The 17,159-nt window shown below is 38.0% G+C and overlaps 1 protein-coding gene across 5 annotated transcripts in view; it reads left to right on the top strand.

Moving 5' to 3' along the window:
- ARAP2 (ArfGAP with RhoGAP domain, ankyrin repeat and PH domain 2) overlaps positions 1-17,159 on the top strand; it is a 245,788-nt gene that overhangs the window by 107,619 nt on the left and 121,010 nt on the right. For all 5 annotated transcript variants that reach the window (XM_018049360.1, XM_013964577.2, XM_013964575.2 and 2 more), the window contains 2 exons: positions 10,414-10,529; positions 14,574-14,773. In XM_018049360.1, the coding sequence (XP_017904849.1) occupies positions 10,414-10,529; positions 14,574-14,773 (316 nt within the window). The remainder of the gene's footprint in view (positions 1-10,413; positions 10,530-14,573; positions 14,774-17,159) is intronic.

Raw genomic sequence — 17,159 nt, 5'->3', positions numbered from 1 at the left:
TTAGAAATACATAATTTGCATGTATCAGAATGGAAGTTTCTCTGCCAAATTACTGGAAGTTTTCATTTTTCACTTGCACAGACCTGATGGACTGAAAATTACTAGTTTCATTGTTACATTACTTAGATTGTCTAAGTTTATGTTATCCTTTAAAAGTAGGTGTTTTTCAGTTCAGTTCAGTTGCTCAGTCGTGTCCGACTCTTTGCGACCCCATGAATCGCAGCATGACAGGCCTCCCTGTCCTTCGCCAACTCCCTGAGTTCACCCAAACTCATGTGCATCAAGTTGGTGATGCCATCCAGCCATCTCATCCTCTGTCGTCCCCTTCTCCTCCTGCCCCCAATCCCTCCCAGCATCAGGGTCTTTTCCAATGAGTCAGCTCTTCACATGAGGTGGCCAAAGTATTGGCATTTCATCCTCAGCATCAGTCCTTCCAATGAACACCCAGGACTGGTCTCCTTTAGGATGGACCAGCTGGATCTCCTTGCAGCCCAAGGGACTTGCAAGAGTCTTCTCCAGCACCACAGTTCAAAAGCATCAATTCTTTTGGTGCTCAGCTTTCTTCACAGTCCAACTCTCACATCCATACATGACCACAGGAAAAACCATAGCCTTGACTAGATGGACCTTTGTTGGCAAAGTAATATCTCTGCTTTTTAATATGCTATCTAGGTTGGTCATAACTTTCCTTCCAGGGAGTAAACATCTTTTAATTTCATGGCTGCAGTCACCATCTGCAGTGATTTTGGAGCCCCCCAAAATAAAGTCTGACACTGTTTCCACTGTTTCTCCATCTATTTGCCATGAAGTGATGGGACCAGATGCTATGATCTTAGTTTTCTGAATGTTTAGCTTTAAGCCACTTTTTCACTCTCCTCTTTCACTTTCATCAAAAGGCTTTTTAGTTCCTGTTCACTTTCTGCCATAAGGGTGAAAACTAGCCAATCTGATCACATGGACCACAGCCCTGTCTAGCTCAATGAAACTACATCATGCCGTGTGGGGCCACCCAAGATGGGTGGGTCATGGTGGAGAGGTCTGATAGAATGTGGTCCACTGGAGAAGGGAATAGCAAATCACTTCAGTATTCTTGCCTTGAGAACCCCATGAACAATATGAAAAAGCAAAATGATAGGATACTGAAAGGGGAACTCCCCAGATCGGTAGCTGCCCAATATGCTACAGGAGATCAGTGGAGAAATAACTCCAGAAAGAGTGAAGGGATGGAGCCAAAGCAAAAACAGTACTTAGTTACGGATGTGACTGGTGATAGAAGCAAGGTCCGATGCTGTAAAGAACAATGTTGAATAGGAACCTGGAATGTTAGGTCCATGAATCAAGGCAAATTGGAAGTGGTCAAACAGGAGATGGCAAGAGTGAACGTCCGTCGACATTCTAGGAATCAGCGAACTAAAATGGACTGTAGTGAGTGAATTTAACTCAGGTGTTTTTAAAGTTTTGTTAATACTTTTTTGTTAGCAAGAAGTTATATGAAATTCTTGCTTTCATATTAATATTTCAGCATGAAAAGCATAATGACCATTTGTACCTAACAAATGACCACCATTTATTAGGTACCAGGTACTATGCTAATTAATGTATAAACATTTCTTTTTCATCTTCCCCACAAATGTAGGAGAAGATATTCTCATCCATGTTTTATAGATGAGGACAATAAAGGATTAAGTAACTTGTTAAAGGGTTATAGTTCATCATGCAGAGTTTAAGACAAGAACTTTGTAACTCTAAGCCTAGTTTCTTTGTCACTACATCAAAGTGTCTTATTAAAGTGTATGTTGAAAAGAAAATTTCTGCTTATGACCTTTCAGAAATAGCCTAAGGAGTCTTTCCTTGAATAACTTATTTGCCTAGGTGGTTCAGAGTATGCATTCAGTAAACATGTCGGACACACTTAAAGCAACACATTTACTGAGGAGGACAGTCTTCTTTTCCAGGAAGAAAAGTCTAATGGCATCTAATGAAGTCTTGGAATTAGAAACACTTTCATGTACAAGTAATACATGTAATCTCCTTAAAAATTAAATTATTCATGCCAGACTCTTCCTCATCTTTCAAGAAGTAAACCTATTTTTAATGAGTGTATATTTCAAGACTTTTTCAATGCATTAACATGCCTATTTATGTACCCTTAGAAAGTGCATATTACTGTTTGTATATGTGGTCTTAAAAAATTGCATCATATTATATGGAGCTAGGTCTTAAGGGACTTGGTCTTGAGTCATGTCTTCGGGAACTGGTTGGCTCAAGACTAGATTGATAAATTAAGGAAGGCCCTTCATGGTTAAGCCTTGACATATTCCAGTTTCATCTGTTTTATATCCTGGTGTATATCTTTCTTTCCAAAGGAAGGTTGCTCATGGGTTTTCTCACGTGGTTGAGCAGACTGTGTAAAGAGCTTGAGTGATGGACTAAATAAGGAGCCCTTCTCATGAATGCAGAGGTCTTTTAGCTGTGTTTTAGGAAAAGCATTAAAAGATAGTGAAATAGTTAGATGCAAAAGTTTTATACACACAATACATGAAGTAATCTTATTTTTTTTGAATGATAGGAAAAAAACTGAAAATGTAAGAGGTGTTAGATTTGAGTCTCTGTAACTTAATTTGTATTGGATTTAATTTAAGTTCATGCATCAAACTTAATTTTAAAAACTGATTTTTATTGCCCACCTAACGTAAAGTATAAATAGAATAAAAAAGAAAGCTGATGTATATCCTCTCCCTCACATATGAACTGTTTTCATTTTTCTTGCCTCTATTTGAACTATTTCCCTGGTGGCTCAGACAGTAAAGCGTCTGCCTACAATGTAGGAGACCCAGGTTTGATCCTTGGGTTGGGAAGACCCTCTGGAGAAGGAAATGGCAACCCACTCCAGTAGTCTTGGATGGAAAATCCCATGGATGGAGGAGCGTGGTAGGCTGCCTCTATTTATACATATAATAGTTTTACTAATTTTCTTTGGAAGTCATTCCAGAGCGAGTAAACAGAGAGTAGAGGTGGAAGGGTAGCTGCTCCAGCTTACGTTGAAGCATTAATAAAATGTAATGTCAGAAGCTTATTTAGAGCAAAGAAGATTGAACTGGGTGGTAGCAGTTCTGGGTTTTCATTCTTGCTCTGCTACTGATTGGCTCAGATAGTTAAACTAATCTCTTTCTGTTTGAATGGCATCCTGTGAAAAAGAGAGTAGGGTTACTATCTCTAAGGCCATTATTTACATTTCATGTTAAAGTTCCAGATACCTGGGCTCTTTCCAGACCCATTGACTTAGAATTCCTGGGGCTTGCGATTGGAATCTCCATTCCTGTAAAGCATCCCAGTTGACTCAGTGACTGCTGACAAAAACCACACACAGTAAAACACTGCTCCGTGGGTTTTTCTTCTTTAAAAATTATAAGCATCCAGCAAAAGAGATAAGGTATTTCTGGAGCTGGAAAATATATAGAGCTCTCCTTTGTCAGCACTGAGTGCTGCTTTAGTTTGTCCTTTCTCTTCTTGGGCTTACTATACCTCTTTTTCTGGTTAACTTTCATTTAAGTGAATCTTTTTCCTGATGGAACATTTTGGAATGTGGGAACATTTAAGTAGAAAGTTAAGAAAATCTTTATTAGTGGTAAAAAGTTTTTAAATTTTGAAGAACTGGTCTCAGTAAATTGTGTATGGTTGTAAACTATAGCTGCTGTTTTATTTTTTTTTAATTTCTACAATCTTAATAATTTTTATATAAAATTTTAATTTTTCAGCTTATAAATTATATGATGACTATTTAATTCCTTTTTCTTAATGCAAACTTTTATTACCAGAGTGTGATCTATTGGAGAGATTAAAACTCCATTTGCAAAGTCAGCATAAAACAAAGTGCATGAAAAACAATTTGAAACTCTTAGTTCACATAAGTTCTTTTAACTCTGTGTGTATGTCTGGACATTTACTTTGATTTGTGGATTATTATTCATCTTTTCTTGTACTTTTCCTCTACTTCCAATAGGTGGCCTTAAGATTTCCATGTCAAGCATCCGTACAGATATACTTTTAATACTTTTTCATTTTTTCTGGGTCCATCTCTTCTATTAAATCAAGAACTTAAATTTTGTAAGTTAAAAATGGCTGTTAGAATGGATTATCTGAACTATGGTCTTATTTTTGAAGTTCTTTACTTTTAAAGAAAAGTAGCATGATAATAGCAAGGAGATAGCAGTCTGCGCATTCTTATCAACAGTTCACTGCCGAATCTAAACTCTACACAATTAACATGAACTTTTCATTTTATCAGGCTTCCCTGATAGCTCAGTTGGTAAAGAATCTGTCTGCAATGCGGGAGACTCTGGTTTGATTCCTGGGTCGGGAAGATCACCTGGAGAAGGAATAGGCTACTCACTGTAGTATTCTTGGGCTTCGCTTGTGGTACAGCTGGTAAAGAATCCCCCTGCAATGCAGAAGACCTGGGTTTGATGCCCGAGTGAGAAGATCCGCTGGAGAAGGGAAAGGCTACCCACTCCAGTATCCTGGGCTGGAGAATTCCAAGGACTATATAGTCCATGGGGGCACAAAGAGTCGGACTCGACTGAGTGACTTTCACTTCACTTTTCATTTTATCACTTGCCCACTTCAAAGATTCAGTTTTTAATATCTTCCTTTCCCTTTCATTTTTTTAGCAGATTGTTGAAATTAACTTGAAGTAGCTTCAAAGTAGGAGAAATGCCTTAGGGAATATTAGGGGTTTTTTCTGTTTTTTTTTTTTTTTCCACATAGGCTATATGAAGATATGTAGTATTATATATAAGGTATTGCTGCTTGAGTGAAATTTCTGCCAATAGATTTGAGGCGAATTGAAGATAATTGACTTTGGTTTCCATTTGTGATGTTGTCCTGATATTCAGCCTCCCATCTTTTCCTGATGAGTTTTTGAATATCATGTTAATATTAAGGACTTCATTACAACCAGATGTCTTGCTTGGTGGGTTTGTGTATTCATTTAATGATAATTGTGGCATTGAGGTTTTAACTACATTCACTTGATTAAACATTCTCAAATCCGGGTGTAACAAGAGATTCATTCCCCCAGTGTAATGTTCCCCTGTGTCTGGTATGGGAATGAAATTCTAATAGAATTTAAATAGACCCCATAGGGCTCTGGCTTGTGTGGTGCAGAAAGAAGCAGCAGGATGGAGGTGGTGGCCTCAAATTCTCTGGGTTCTATATCTGGCCAAACTCTGCATCTGGTGTTTGCCCTGAAGTCTGATGCCAATGTCACACAATGCCACATCTGTTTTCCACAAATGTCTAAGCACCGAGTTCTTAAATTCCTGGCAGGGAAACCTGGCATCCATATTTCCAAAAATAGGTTTGAGATTTTAGCAAATTTGGGGTTAATAAACCCTTCTTTAATTTTTCTGTTATGAAACCATTATTTTGCTCTTTCACTTTGTAGTTTTAAAAGGTAGCTTGAGCCAGGCTCTGTTACTACTCATTTGTACAAATCACCCATTTCTCTGTCTTGGTAAATATTTGTCACTTATTCTAACCTGAATGTTGAATATGGAATCATTGGTGTGAATACTTCCAGTCACTGTAAATGGATATATTCTTATTGTAGACAAATTCTGTATTCAGAACCTTCAAATGAGAGGACTGTCTGGATGTATTAGACTTTCATCTTGTATTTCTTCATTCAATTTTTATAGCAGTTCTATAAAAAGTAGATACTACTGTCTTTATGTAAATGAGGAAATTGAGGTCTGGACAAATTAAGGAACTTGCCAGTAGTCATAGGGCCAGTAAATGGATCAGCCAAGATTCTCCCCCAATTCTGACTCCCGGTGATCACGATGTCATTACTACCTTCGCAGCATCAGACCTCTTCTGCCAAGCACGGCCATTCATGCTCTTTGGGATCACACGTTGTGTGACAGCAAATTAACTGTAAAATACAGCTTCCTCCAGAGTCTGTTTTTAGCTTTATGCTTTCCATAACAAGGTATTTCTACCTATGGAATTTCTATGCTGTTGTTTTTTCACTACAGTGTATAGGATTTTAAAGGTTGAAGTTTGGCATGTTCCTGACTCATCGCTATTTTTTGAAAATGAAAATAGTGCTGACAGATTGTAGTTAATGGGTAATTTGTGTTTAATTTTCATGAAAGTTTAACATTCATATTCCATTCCATTTTTTAACATTTATGTACACCTGATAGTTATTTTTAGGCATGCATTTTCTTGTAATTAACTTTTTAATAGGTAATATGTTCAGTTGGTTTCAATTTAATGGTAATAATAATAGCTATCTGGGACTAGATAGCACTTACTGCCCCAAGCATTCTTCTAAGCACTTTTTATGCATGAATTTAATCCTCATACAGTGATGCAGTAGGTACTACTGGTAGCCCTGATTTGCAGACAGATGAGCTGAAGCAAGCGAGGTACATCTGATAGTCTGGTCTGGACTTTGTTGTTTGATCAGTCAAGAGTCACCTCCTTTGGGAAGAATATGAACTCAATACTCTCTTTTTTGGATTGGATTCAGTGTTTACCCTACAGACATGGATTATTCTTTTATTGCACGTTACAATTCTCTCTCATTTCTCCCCAGACTATAAGCTTCCCCAATACCCCATCTCATGCTTTTGAGCAGGCCCACCACTTAGCATAATTTCTGGCTGTCGTGAGGTACCTACTCAACACAGGTTAGCCATTTTAAAAATGGCTGTATCTTCTCTCCCTTCTTCACAGAATTGTTAGGAAAATCAAATCAGAGTTCATAGCTGTTTGTAAGCTTCAGAGCACTAAGCAAACAAGTCTTAAACCAATTATGGTGTGTGTGTGCTTAATGAAGACCAGTGCTTTTATATCCTTTGGATATTAGCAAAAGGATTGGCATGCAGGACACATAGGTTCTTGACAATCCAACGTGTCACTGTATTCTGACCATCCTGTTTCTAACCAATAGTCTTAATAACTTCAGGTGCTTTTTTCATAATCTGATTGCATGCTTTTTTTTTTTTTTTTTGGCTCTGCTGAAGGCCTAGAGAAATGTTTATATCCTGATATTTAAATGACGTAGACTTGTACTGTTTAGATTCTACAACTGGTTCTGCTGTCTAATTCAGTGTTTCTTAATACTTGTTACATATGGAAATCGTAAGGTGGTAGTTTTGTTTTCTTTTTTAATTTAAAATCACTAGGCTTTGTCTTCTGATTCTTGGGATCAGAAACTCAGAGTGGAGGGAGGGAGAGTTCAACACAGGTAATTCTAATGAGGCTCTAAGAATGAGATATATTCTAAATATATTCTAAAGGGTATGTGACAAGATGGCTTAATGTCACCACAAATATTTTTTTAATAAGAAATGCAGTCATGTCATTTTAATAGCTCTCAAGAGCACTGACATTTATTTTGTTACTCTGCTGTACATTTTACAGACCATTTGTGCCGGTGAGTTCAATGGGTACTCTAATTACTCAAAACCATATGGCCTTGGCAGGCAGCTGATAAATGGGTTACAGTTTCTTTCCAGGCTGAAAAATCATCTTTGCCTTGCTTGGGATGAATTTGGGGCCTTGAGCTGAACCTCACTTATTTTATTTTTTAACAGAAATTGCCTCTTTATATGTAGATATTTCACGACTTGCTTGTAGAAATGAGGCACCATCTCTTTAGGCTGGAGCCTTGATGAGTCTCATCAGTTTCCATCCAGGGTTGTCAGTTTTACCATCTGCTGGTCTGAGTGTATATTTCTGCCCTTAGTAACACAGCACCTGCAGGCCAGGCCCCCATCAGAGAATAATAATCAGAGTAGTCTGTTAACCAGCTATTGGCAGAAGTTGCATCACGGAAAATTGTTTGAGGAGATGCAGCCTATTTTATTCTAGAGGTACCCCCATATCAAGCTGGGTCACCAGAAAGCTGTTTCTCTAAAGTGTCTTACCTTGCTAGCCCCATTTTATTTCCCCATTTATAAAAGAGAGTTTGAGTTTCCAATCAATTAAACATTGAAAGTTGATCCAACAGTTGCAGTATAAAGCAGGAACATTGGCATGGATGATTGAGAATTTGTTTCCTGTAATTATTAATTAATTACTTAAATAAGTTCTAGCATACTATACCAGAGCTGGCATTGAGGGCTGTGGGCTCACTGGTACGTGGCAGGAGAGTGTACATAGTATGCTATCATTCATAGTATGCTAGATACTAACAACTGTGCTGACATACTATGCTAGAACTTATTAAAATGGAGCATGTTGGAAAAGTTTGGCTTCCCTCCTGCATAGATATCGTTTAAGTACTGATTTTTGTTAGGTGGGCTTATAATACAAAGTGTAAGTATGTCACCTTCTTCCAGGTATTTCACAACACCTAGCATGGAGAAGGCGATGGCACCCCACTCCAGCTCTTGCCTGGAAAATCCCATGGACAGAGGAGCCTGGTAGGCTGCAGTCCATGGGTTTGCTAGAAGTCGGACACAACTGAACAACTTCACTTTCACTTTTTACTTTCATGCATTGGAGAAGGAAATGGCAACCCACTCCAGTATTCTTGCCTGGAGAATCCCAGGGACGGGGGAGCCTGGTAGGCTGCCGTCTGTGGGGTCGCACAGAGTCGGACACGACTGAAGCGACTTAGCAGCAGTAGCAGCAGCATGTCCCTGTATCTTTTATATTACTGATTCAATTCCTGGTTTGTTTCTCCCAACAAAAGGAGCCATTTGTTCTTTCATCAGAAAAAATCATATTCAGTTTACAAATGAGTCATTTCCTCATTCTAACTAAAAATGTGTACATTTTTAAAAACATGAAGCAAAACTTTTCTGCAGTTTGTTAATGGAAACCCTTTATGAGCATGGAAAATTAGTTGCATTGTTGTTTTATTCCACTTGTTTTATCAGCCAGGAATGCATTATTATCTCTAATGACAAAAAACTGAAGGATAGTGTAAATAGATAGGGACTTGTTTGTTTTAACAAATTTCATGCTGAGGCCATCAGGGAACAAGATTTTCCTATTTTTTTTTCTTTTTCCTCACTCTGACATCCTTACAGTACAAGAATTTGTCCTCAGGCTTTTCATCTCAAGGATGTTTACATTCTAAAATGGCTTTGTTATTTCCCAAGAAGATGGAAAGGGGTGAAAAGTCTTTTCTTCCAAGATTTGTCTCTCCCCCTTGCCCCCCAGGCTGGAAATTACTTGCATTTTATTGACCAAAACTATGACATATGGCCCCTCCTAGCTGCAAGGGAGATAGGAAAATAGTACTTTTACTTTTAGCTTGTACAATAGGCGAGACAAAGAGAAGGCAGCTTCTGAGGTGTTTTTTTCACAGTCTCTGCTGAAAGTGTCCTTCCTGAGAGTGGACCAATATTTTTTGCAGTTATCTTTAGTTATGGATACGTTTTCCTAGCCATAATTTAATTTAGGAATTCAGAGCGCATTTAATCTGAACCTATTGACAGAGATAATTCATTTTTTGAGGTACAGATTAATTATATTTTTAAGGTGTGAGATGGTATGATAAATCAAATTCCAAAACCCTTATGGCTAGATAATATATTACAGACTTTAATGCTTTTAGATGGTAGACTGTGTACCTTTTTGAACATTCTCTAGTTTTGGTGGGACAAGTTGAACATAGTGGCTGCAGGTGTTGAACAAATGGCATTTTCCATACAAAAATAGCATTTGAGGAGCTTTTTAGGAATCTAATTGAAGGAAGAAGAAACTAATAAAATTTTAGAAATGAGATAAAATTGTAAAACAAGTAATTCTTTTGTTTGAGAGCAAACGAGGAAGATAGTGTGATAGAACAGAGGTAACACCATACAGCGGAGAGAGAGCCAGCAGTCAGGCGGCCTGGGTTTCTGTCCTTGTCTACCACACGCAGCCGTCTCCTCTTTCCATGTTACTTTACCTCTTTGAGTCATGGTTTTCCCTTCTTTTTGTCTAAACAGTCATTATACCAACCTCACAGTGTCATTTGACTCCCCCACCTAGAAAATTTTAAGTGTTAGTTTCCTGTTAGTTCCCTTTATGAAATGGCTAAAGGTGGAAAAGTGCCTAACTGTTAAAAGCAAGGCATGTGTAGCTCAAGATCTATGTCCTAGTCAACTTATGTATTGTGTGGAAAAAAAGCTTTATTAGTAGCCTGTCAGGCTTCAAATGCTATCATGTTATCATGTATTTAAAGTATATATGTATCATGTATGTAAAATAAGATGTATATATTTTATATATCATGTATTTGAAATAAGAAAATCACTCTCAATCCATTTTTAATGAATTGCTTAATTCCATATTTACCTGTTGTAGTAAAATTCAATGAGATTTATTAAATTTTAGAGAATATAATTTTATTTTCAAGATCCATATTTTCATTTCTTCATGATTTTTTATTTTTCTCCAAACTAGGATTTTAAGAGTGGACTTGGTATTACCATAATCCCTATGAATGTAGCAAATGTGAAACAAGTGGACCGAACTGTGAAACAGTCTTTTGAAATAATCACTCCCTACAGGAGTTTTAGGTAAGTTATATTTAAACAGTTTTTGTTTGTACTATTACAGTAAAGCTTGGGTGATCCATTTTTACATTGCCAGTCGTGATTTGACTTCTTAGAGGACACGGTAAAATTACGTTCTTACTTTTCCATATTGTGTCATTTATTAGCCAGTGTGTAAAAATTTACCAATAGGCACCAAGGATGCTCAGTAGCACTGATTATTAGAGACATACAAATCAAAACTACAATAAGGTACCACCTTGCAGCAAGCAGAATGGCCAGCATTAAGAAGGCTACAAATAAAGTGTTGGAGAGAGTGTGGAGAAAAGGGAACTCTTCTACACTTTTGGTGGGTGCATAAATTGATGCAGCCATATGGAAAAGATTATGGAGGGTTCCTTAAAAAACTAAACATAGAGATACCATATAATCCTACAGTCTTTACTCTTGGACTTATATTCAGAGAAAACTCTAATTCAAAAAGATGTATGCACCCCAGTGTTCACTGCAGTGTTATTTAGAATAGCCAAGACATGGAAGCAACCTAAATATCCATTAACAGATGAATAGATAAAGAAGATGTGGTGTGTGTATATGTATATATGAGAAAGACAAATACCATATAGCATCTATTATATGTAGAATCATAAAAAAATATAAATGATCTTATTTACAAAACAGAAATAGATTCACAGAAAAGACATGGGAAAACATCCCTACCAAAGGGGAAATAAATTAGGAATTTGGGATTAACATATACACCCTGGTGGCTCAGATGGTAAAGTGCCTGCCTGCAATGCAGGAGACCCGAGTTCAATCCCTGGGTTGGGAAGATCCCCTGGAGAAGGAAATGGCAACCCACTCCAGTACTCTTGCCTGGAAAATTCCATGGACGGAGGAGCCTGGTAGGCTATAGTCCATGGGGTTGCAGAGTCGGATTCGACTGAGCGACTTCACTTTCACTTTTCATATATAAAATGGGTTAACAATAAGCACCTCCTGTATAGCACAGGGAAGTATATTCAATGTTTTGTAATAACCCTATAATGGAAAAGAATATGAATATATGAATATATAAGAATATGAATATATATATGAAACTGAATCACTTTGCTGTACACTTGAAACAAAAATAATTGCATTTTTACTTTTTCAGATCATGTAGTTTGTTAGCCAGTGTATGAAAACACTTTGCAAAAGTGACTTGACTTATCATACAACCTGCAAAGATACAAATTTCTTGAGATTTGAATAGTTTCTTTTCATAATACCTTTTTCCTTAGAAGACTTGATGGTTTTTGATCCACAAATATATGAAAAATTGTTATGAGGGAATAAAATAAAAATAGATATAGCATTGTCTTTAAGCTTATTACCAGCTTATTATAAAAGTATTGTTATTTTGTCTTTTTTTTTTTTAAGCCTAATCAAATATAATCTCTCCTTTAAGATTAATCCCTAATTACGGTTACTCTGTGATTTTCTAAAAGGAACTCCAGCTTAAACTGTTGCCAAACTTAATGACTCACAACACTTATTGATCAAATATCTTAGCATTTTGATATATATCTAGTATTATGGTACTCTACTCATTACTTTATTATGACAGTGAAGCAGAAAACTTAATGTATGTTCTTATACGTGTTAATAATCTATAGTAACTCCATTGCTTTAGAGGGGCATGTCATATCTGTTGAGTTCAATCACGTTAATTTGCTTGTCACAAATAATCAACATACCACAAAGTAGTATGTGGGTTAGAGGCAATTGTCACAGGGTTTTTGAAGGTCTAGCAGTTAATTACTTTGTGATTTCAAAAATGCTGTTAATACCAAATGTAGTACCCATATTATCTGTTTAAATATATCTACTGCCTGGAATTTTGAAAAAGAATAGCAAGCTTTATTTTCATAAAGGAAATTCAAGGCTTAACTGACAATGTAGACATTGTCTAAGCTGTTTTTACTTAAAGTGCTTTATATTGTGTCAAACTTGTATGGTTTGTCCTCACACCAACCAATTCTCCAACTCTCCGTACACCAGCTGGGTGTCCTGTATCTTCCCGGAAGGAGACTCAGACCCCACAGGTTTCAGGAATCAATCCCAGAAGACTGTCCTCAGGTTACTCTCACTCAGCCCAGTTTAGCTCAAATTGGGGTGCTCATTACCCTCTCTCCCCCAGATTTGATCATTTGCTAAAAATGTCTCAGAGAACTCAGGAAGAGTTCAAGTAATATTACCAACTTATTATAAAAAATGCAGCTCAGGAATGGCCAAATGGGAGAGCTTTAGAGGCCACGGTACAGGGGGTTTGTGGCAGAGAGCGTCCAAGCTCTTTCTGGATGCACCACCCTGTTGGCACCTCAGTGTGTTCAACAACCTCAGAGTTCTTCAGACCCTGTTGTTTGGGGGATTTTATGGAGGTTTCATTTCATAGGTGAGACTGATGAAATCCAGGGTATGTGTGCAGGTGCTCAGGGCTGTCTGACTCTTTGCAACCCCATGGACTGCAGCTCACCAGGCTCCTCAGTCCATGGGATTTTCTAGGCAAGGATACTGTTGTGGGTTGCCATTTCCTCCTCCAGGGGATCTTCCCAACCCAGGCATCGAACCCTCACGTCCTGTGTCGCCTGTGTCGCCTGTGTTTGCAGGTGGATTCTTTAGCACTAGTGCCACCTGGGAAGCCCTGAAACCCTGGGCCGTTGATGATTAAGTCAATTACCAGCCTGTCTCACCTTCTTAGGGGCCTCTCAGGTGGCACCAGTGATAAAGAATTCACCTGCCAATACAGGAGACGCAGGTTTGATCCTTGGGGTTGGGAAGGTCCCCTGGAGTAGGAAGCAGCAACCTGCTCCAGTATTCTTGCCTGGGAAATTTCATGGACAGAGGAGCCTGGTGGGCTACATAGCAGAGTCAAACATGATCAAGCACCACAGTTCTCCCCTTCCAAGAGGTCAAGGGATGGGAAAATTCCAGCACTCTAGTCCCATCTTGGACTTCTGCTGACCAGCTCCCATGCTGAAGCTGTCTGGCCTCTAGTCAGAAGCTGTCCATTAGCATATAAAGGGTTTTTGCCACTCAGGGGATTCCAAGGATCTGAGGAACTATACATCTGGAACCAGGGACAGGGACCAACCTATTTTCCAATGTACCCTGTGGGCTCTGACCAGTCTCTAATTTGTAGATATTAGAGTGATAATGAAACATGGAGTGATTAAAAAATATAATCCATGGAGGCCACTCAACTTCTCTATAGATTATGTAGGATAAGTCCTCTGTTATGTTCATTGTATCTCAAAGCATTTTCATCTTCAGAACAGAAAATTGTAGTGTGAAGCATCATTCTATGGGTCATTGACTGAATTTGGGGCACTGTGTAATATAGCACATTTTCTGGCATATTATAAGTACTCTGTAAATATTTCTTGAAGGAGTGAACTGATGTTTTAAAGTTTTATTCTTTCACTCAGGTACTCATTAAACACTAAAAATTGGAATAAATAGGAATGAGGCTAAAAATGAGTTAGCATTCTTTTAGAATACTAATTGCTTAAAACTTTTTTGATTTCTCAGTTTCTGAAAGCCATCTGGACATTCTTCCAATTAAAAAAAAATCTATTTTTAAGACAAAAAAATCAAAATTTCTAGTGGGTGTTTTTGATAACTTAGTTTCAGACTATGGCATGTTTTCTTGGCAAAATAATCCACTTAGTCCTGAAACTCTGCCAGTCTCTTGTTGATTATGATGTAACCACTGCTTAGAAAACATGGCCTCACTTTTAAGTTTTTGACCTAACAAGGTGATTTTTATATCCTGGTCAGAAAAATGTGTATGTTAGTTTTGGCTCAAGATAGGTAAACAAAGTCATAAGCCATGTGGAAAGTTAACGGAAAAAAATAGATTTCTCAATGAGATGGTTTTTAACAGAAAAGACTCTGCACCTGCCTGGAAGGCGTATTTTTCAGCTGCTGTCTCCTTTGTGAGTGAAATGAATATACAAACTGAACATACTGCTTAATTGGCCTTTACAAGGGAGATCGATAATGCAGAAACGTTAATTGTTTCAGCTTTACAGCTGAGTCTGAAAAAGAGAAACAAGAGTGGATTGAAGCTGTGCAGCAATCAATAGCAGAAACTCTCTCTGATTATGAAGTAGCTGAGAAGATTTGGTACAATGAGTCCAACAGGAGCTGTGCAGATTGTAAAGCCCCAGATCCTGACTGGGCCTCCATCAATCTCTGTGTTGTCATCTGCAAGAAGTGTGCAGGTAATTAGTGATAAGTTACGCTCATCGCTGTTTGGTGGCAGATCGGCACCGAATGCTCTTTAGTGTCATATATTGTGTCCCAGCTAATAGCTATGAAGAATAAAAGCAGAGAAATTTAAATCAAATTTAGAAATATCATTCTATACTTCTCTTATGCATGGCTTAGAGATAAAAATTGATTTTTAAGCATGTAATCATTTTTGTCTGTGTGTGCCTACTGGACCATGTATGGATTTCTAAAACACAATACTGAAATTTTCAGATTTGGGATGAATGTGTTTTAGAATGCACCCTGAACACGCTCACTGTTCGTATGATTTGTCCCTTTTCCCAAATCATATTTTGTAAGACGTATTTTTCACATTTCAAGGCTGCTCTGCTTTCTAATCTTGTTACACAAGATCTGTTCTCTCTTATAATGAGAATTATTATATAGAAGCATTTTCCAGGCATATTGAAGTTCATGAAAGTAACCAGTGTTGTGACTTGTTTTCTTCTTGTGACCTTAAACCTTACGGCCTATTTGACATCTCGTATTTGGGAGGTAAGGCAACTGTCCAAGTGAGTGAAGGGAATGGAGCCTAGCTTAGGTATGTGACTGTGGAGATCTTGGAGAAATTAGCTACAACCTAAACTTTCCTCAGCTCTTCAGCTCTACCAGGTACTGTGCTGGTCCTGGGAGTTAAATCTATAAGATATGATATATCCTGCAGAAATATATAGTTATTTTAATAGACTATGATAAGGATAGCATTAGAGTTGAGCACAGGTTTCATTGAGAAAATGCAGAGGAAGAGCTCCTATCTCAGACAGAGCAAAGACAGGACAGTTGCTTCAAACCCTCAGAGTCTTCCTGAGCCTCTGTGCTCCACATTCCTCATCATACTGAGGTAGGAGTCCTCACAAGCTGATCAATTACATCAATAGCAACCAAAAAGCCTCAGTTAATCCTCCTTGACTTTGCATTTTCTCCCAACCTCTTCTTTCCAGTCTCATTGGAATCCGTCCAAGGCTGTTCTCTGTTCTTATGTTCCCTTTCTCTCCTGTCTTCTCTGAGTCCTTATCCCATCACTTATTCACTGTCTAAGCACAGTAGGCCTTTCACAGTCACGGGTTCCAGATCAAAAGTAATTGGAAAAAAGTTCCAAAAAGCAAAGTTTGAATTTGCATGTACCTGCAGTTGTTACTTAGCATTTATATTGTATTATGTATTTTAAATAATTTAGAGATGATTTAAAGTATTGACTATAATAGAGAATGTGTATAAGTTATATGCAGATACTATGGCCATATTATACAAGGGACTTGAGCATACTTGGATTTTGGTGTCTGTGGAGAGTCCTGGTATCAATCCTCTGAGATCCATCAGGACAGCCATATTCAACTATGGTTTATTTGGTTCAGCATGTAAATTTTCATAATTCTGTTAACACCAGATCTCTGAAAACTTACTATTCCCTTAGATATAATTCTCTGTTCCTTTTTCCTTTCATAGAGAAGATACTTTCAAGAGTAATAGTTTATGCAGGTTTTCTTTTCCTTAACTTCCTAGTATATCATCAGCATCCTGTAATCAGTCTTCATCTGCCTCACCTCCAATAAACATATTTTCACCACATTTACCAGTGTATTTTACCTCTCAGTTTCTGTGTGGTCAGTTCCCATCTTCATTGCACTCTCCGGAGTATTTGACACTCGACCAGTCTGCCTCTCCATGACTTCCCATCCTTCCTCAACTTCCAGCAGGCCGTTTTCTCTTAGTGTGCTCTTGCTATTCTGGTCATCCTTTGCCTGCTCCTAAAACATGTGTGTTGCCTTGGGTTGTATCCTCAGATCTCTTTCATCCTGATATTCCTGAGTGATGTTATTTATCATTTGAATCCAGCAGTCTTTTTAAGCAGGTGTTTCTTGCTCTGTGGGAAACCATGCTGCTGTATCTCCTGCTAGGGTCTCCACTTGGATTTGCTCAAGATACGTCAAAATGAACATGATAGTATGGAGTTCTCATTGCTTCCCAGCTCATTACATAAAACTGAATATTTTCTATGTTACAAATCCTGATCAGATGTGATCTACTCTGCCCTTCACTCAAGCCTGAAGCCTGAGAGTCCCTCTTGACCCTTCCGCTTTCCTTAAAGCCCACCAGATTCCATCCTGGTTTTACCTTCTAAGTATCTCTAAATCTGTTCTCCACTTCACTTATTTCCCTACTGCCTCGACTCAGAATCTTAGGCTACTCCAGCATCCTTTCTTCCTGCCTGCCTTTGAGCTTTACTCCTTTTAGTATTGCCTTTTTGTCATTTCCGTAAGTGCAAACCTGTGCTAGGTCTTGCCATGGGAATTATAGGGCATGGTGTTTTCTTTCTCAGAGAAGGGAGGAAAGGAA

The sequence above is a fragment of the Capra hircus genome, chromosome 6 (genome assembly GCF_001704415.2).
Source record: "Capra hircus breed San Clemente chromosome 6, ASM170441v1, whole genome shotgun sequence".
NCBI lineage: Eukaryota > Metazoa > Chordata > Mammalia > Artiodactyla > Bovidae > Capra > Capra hircus.
Note: the sequence above shows the minus strand (reverse complement) of the source record. Positions and strands in the feature narration are given on the sequence as shown.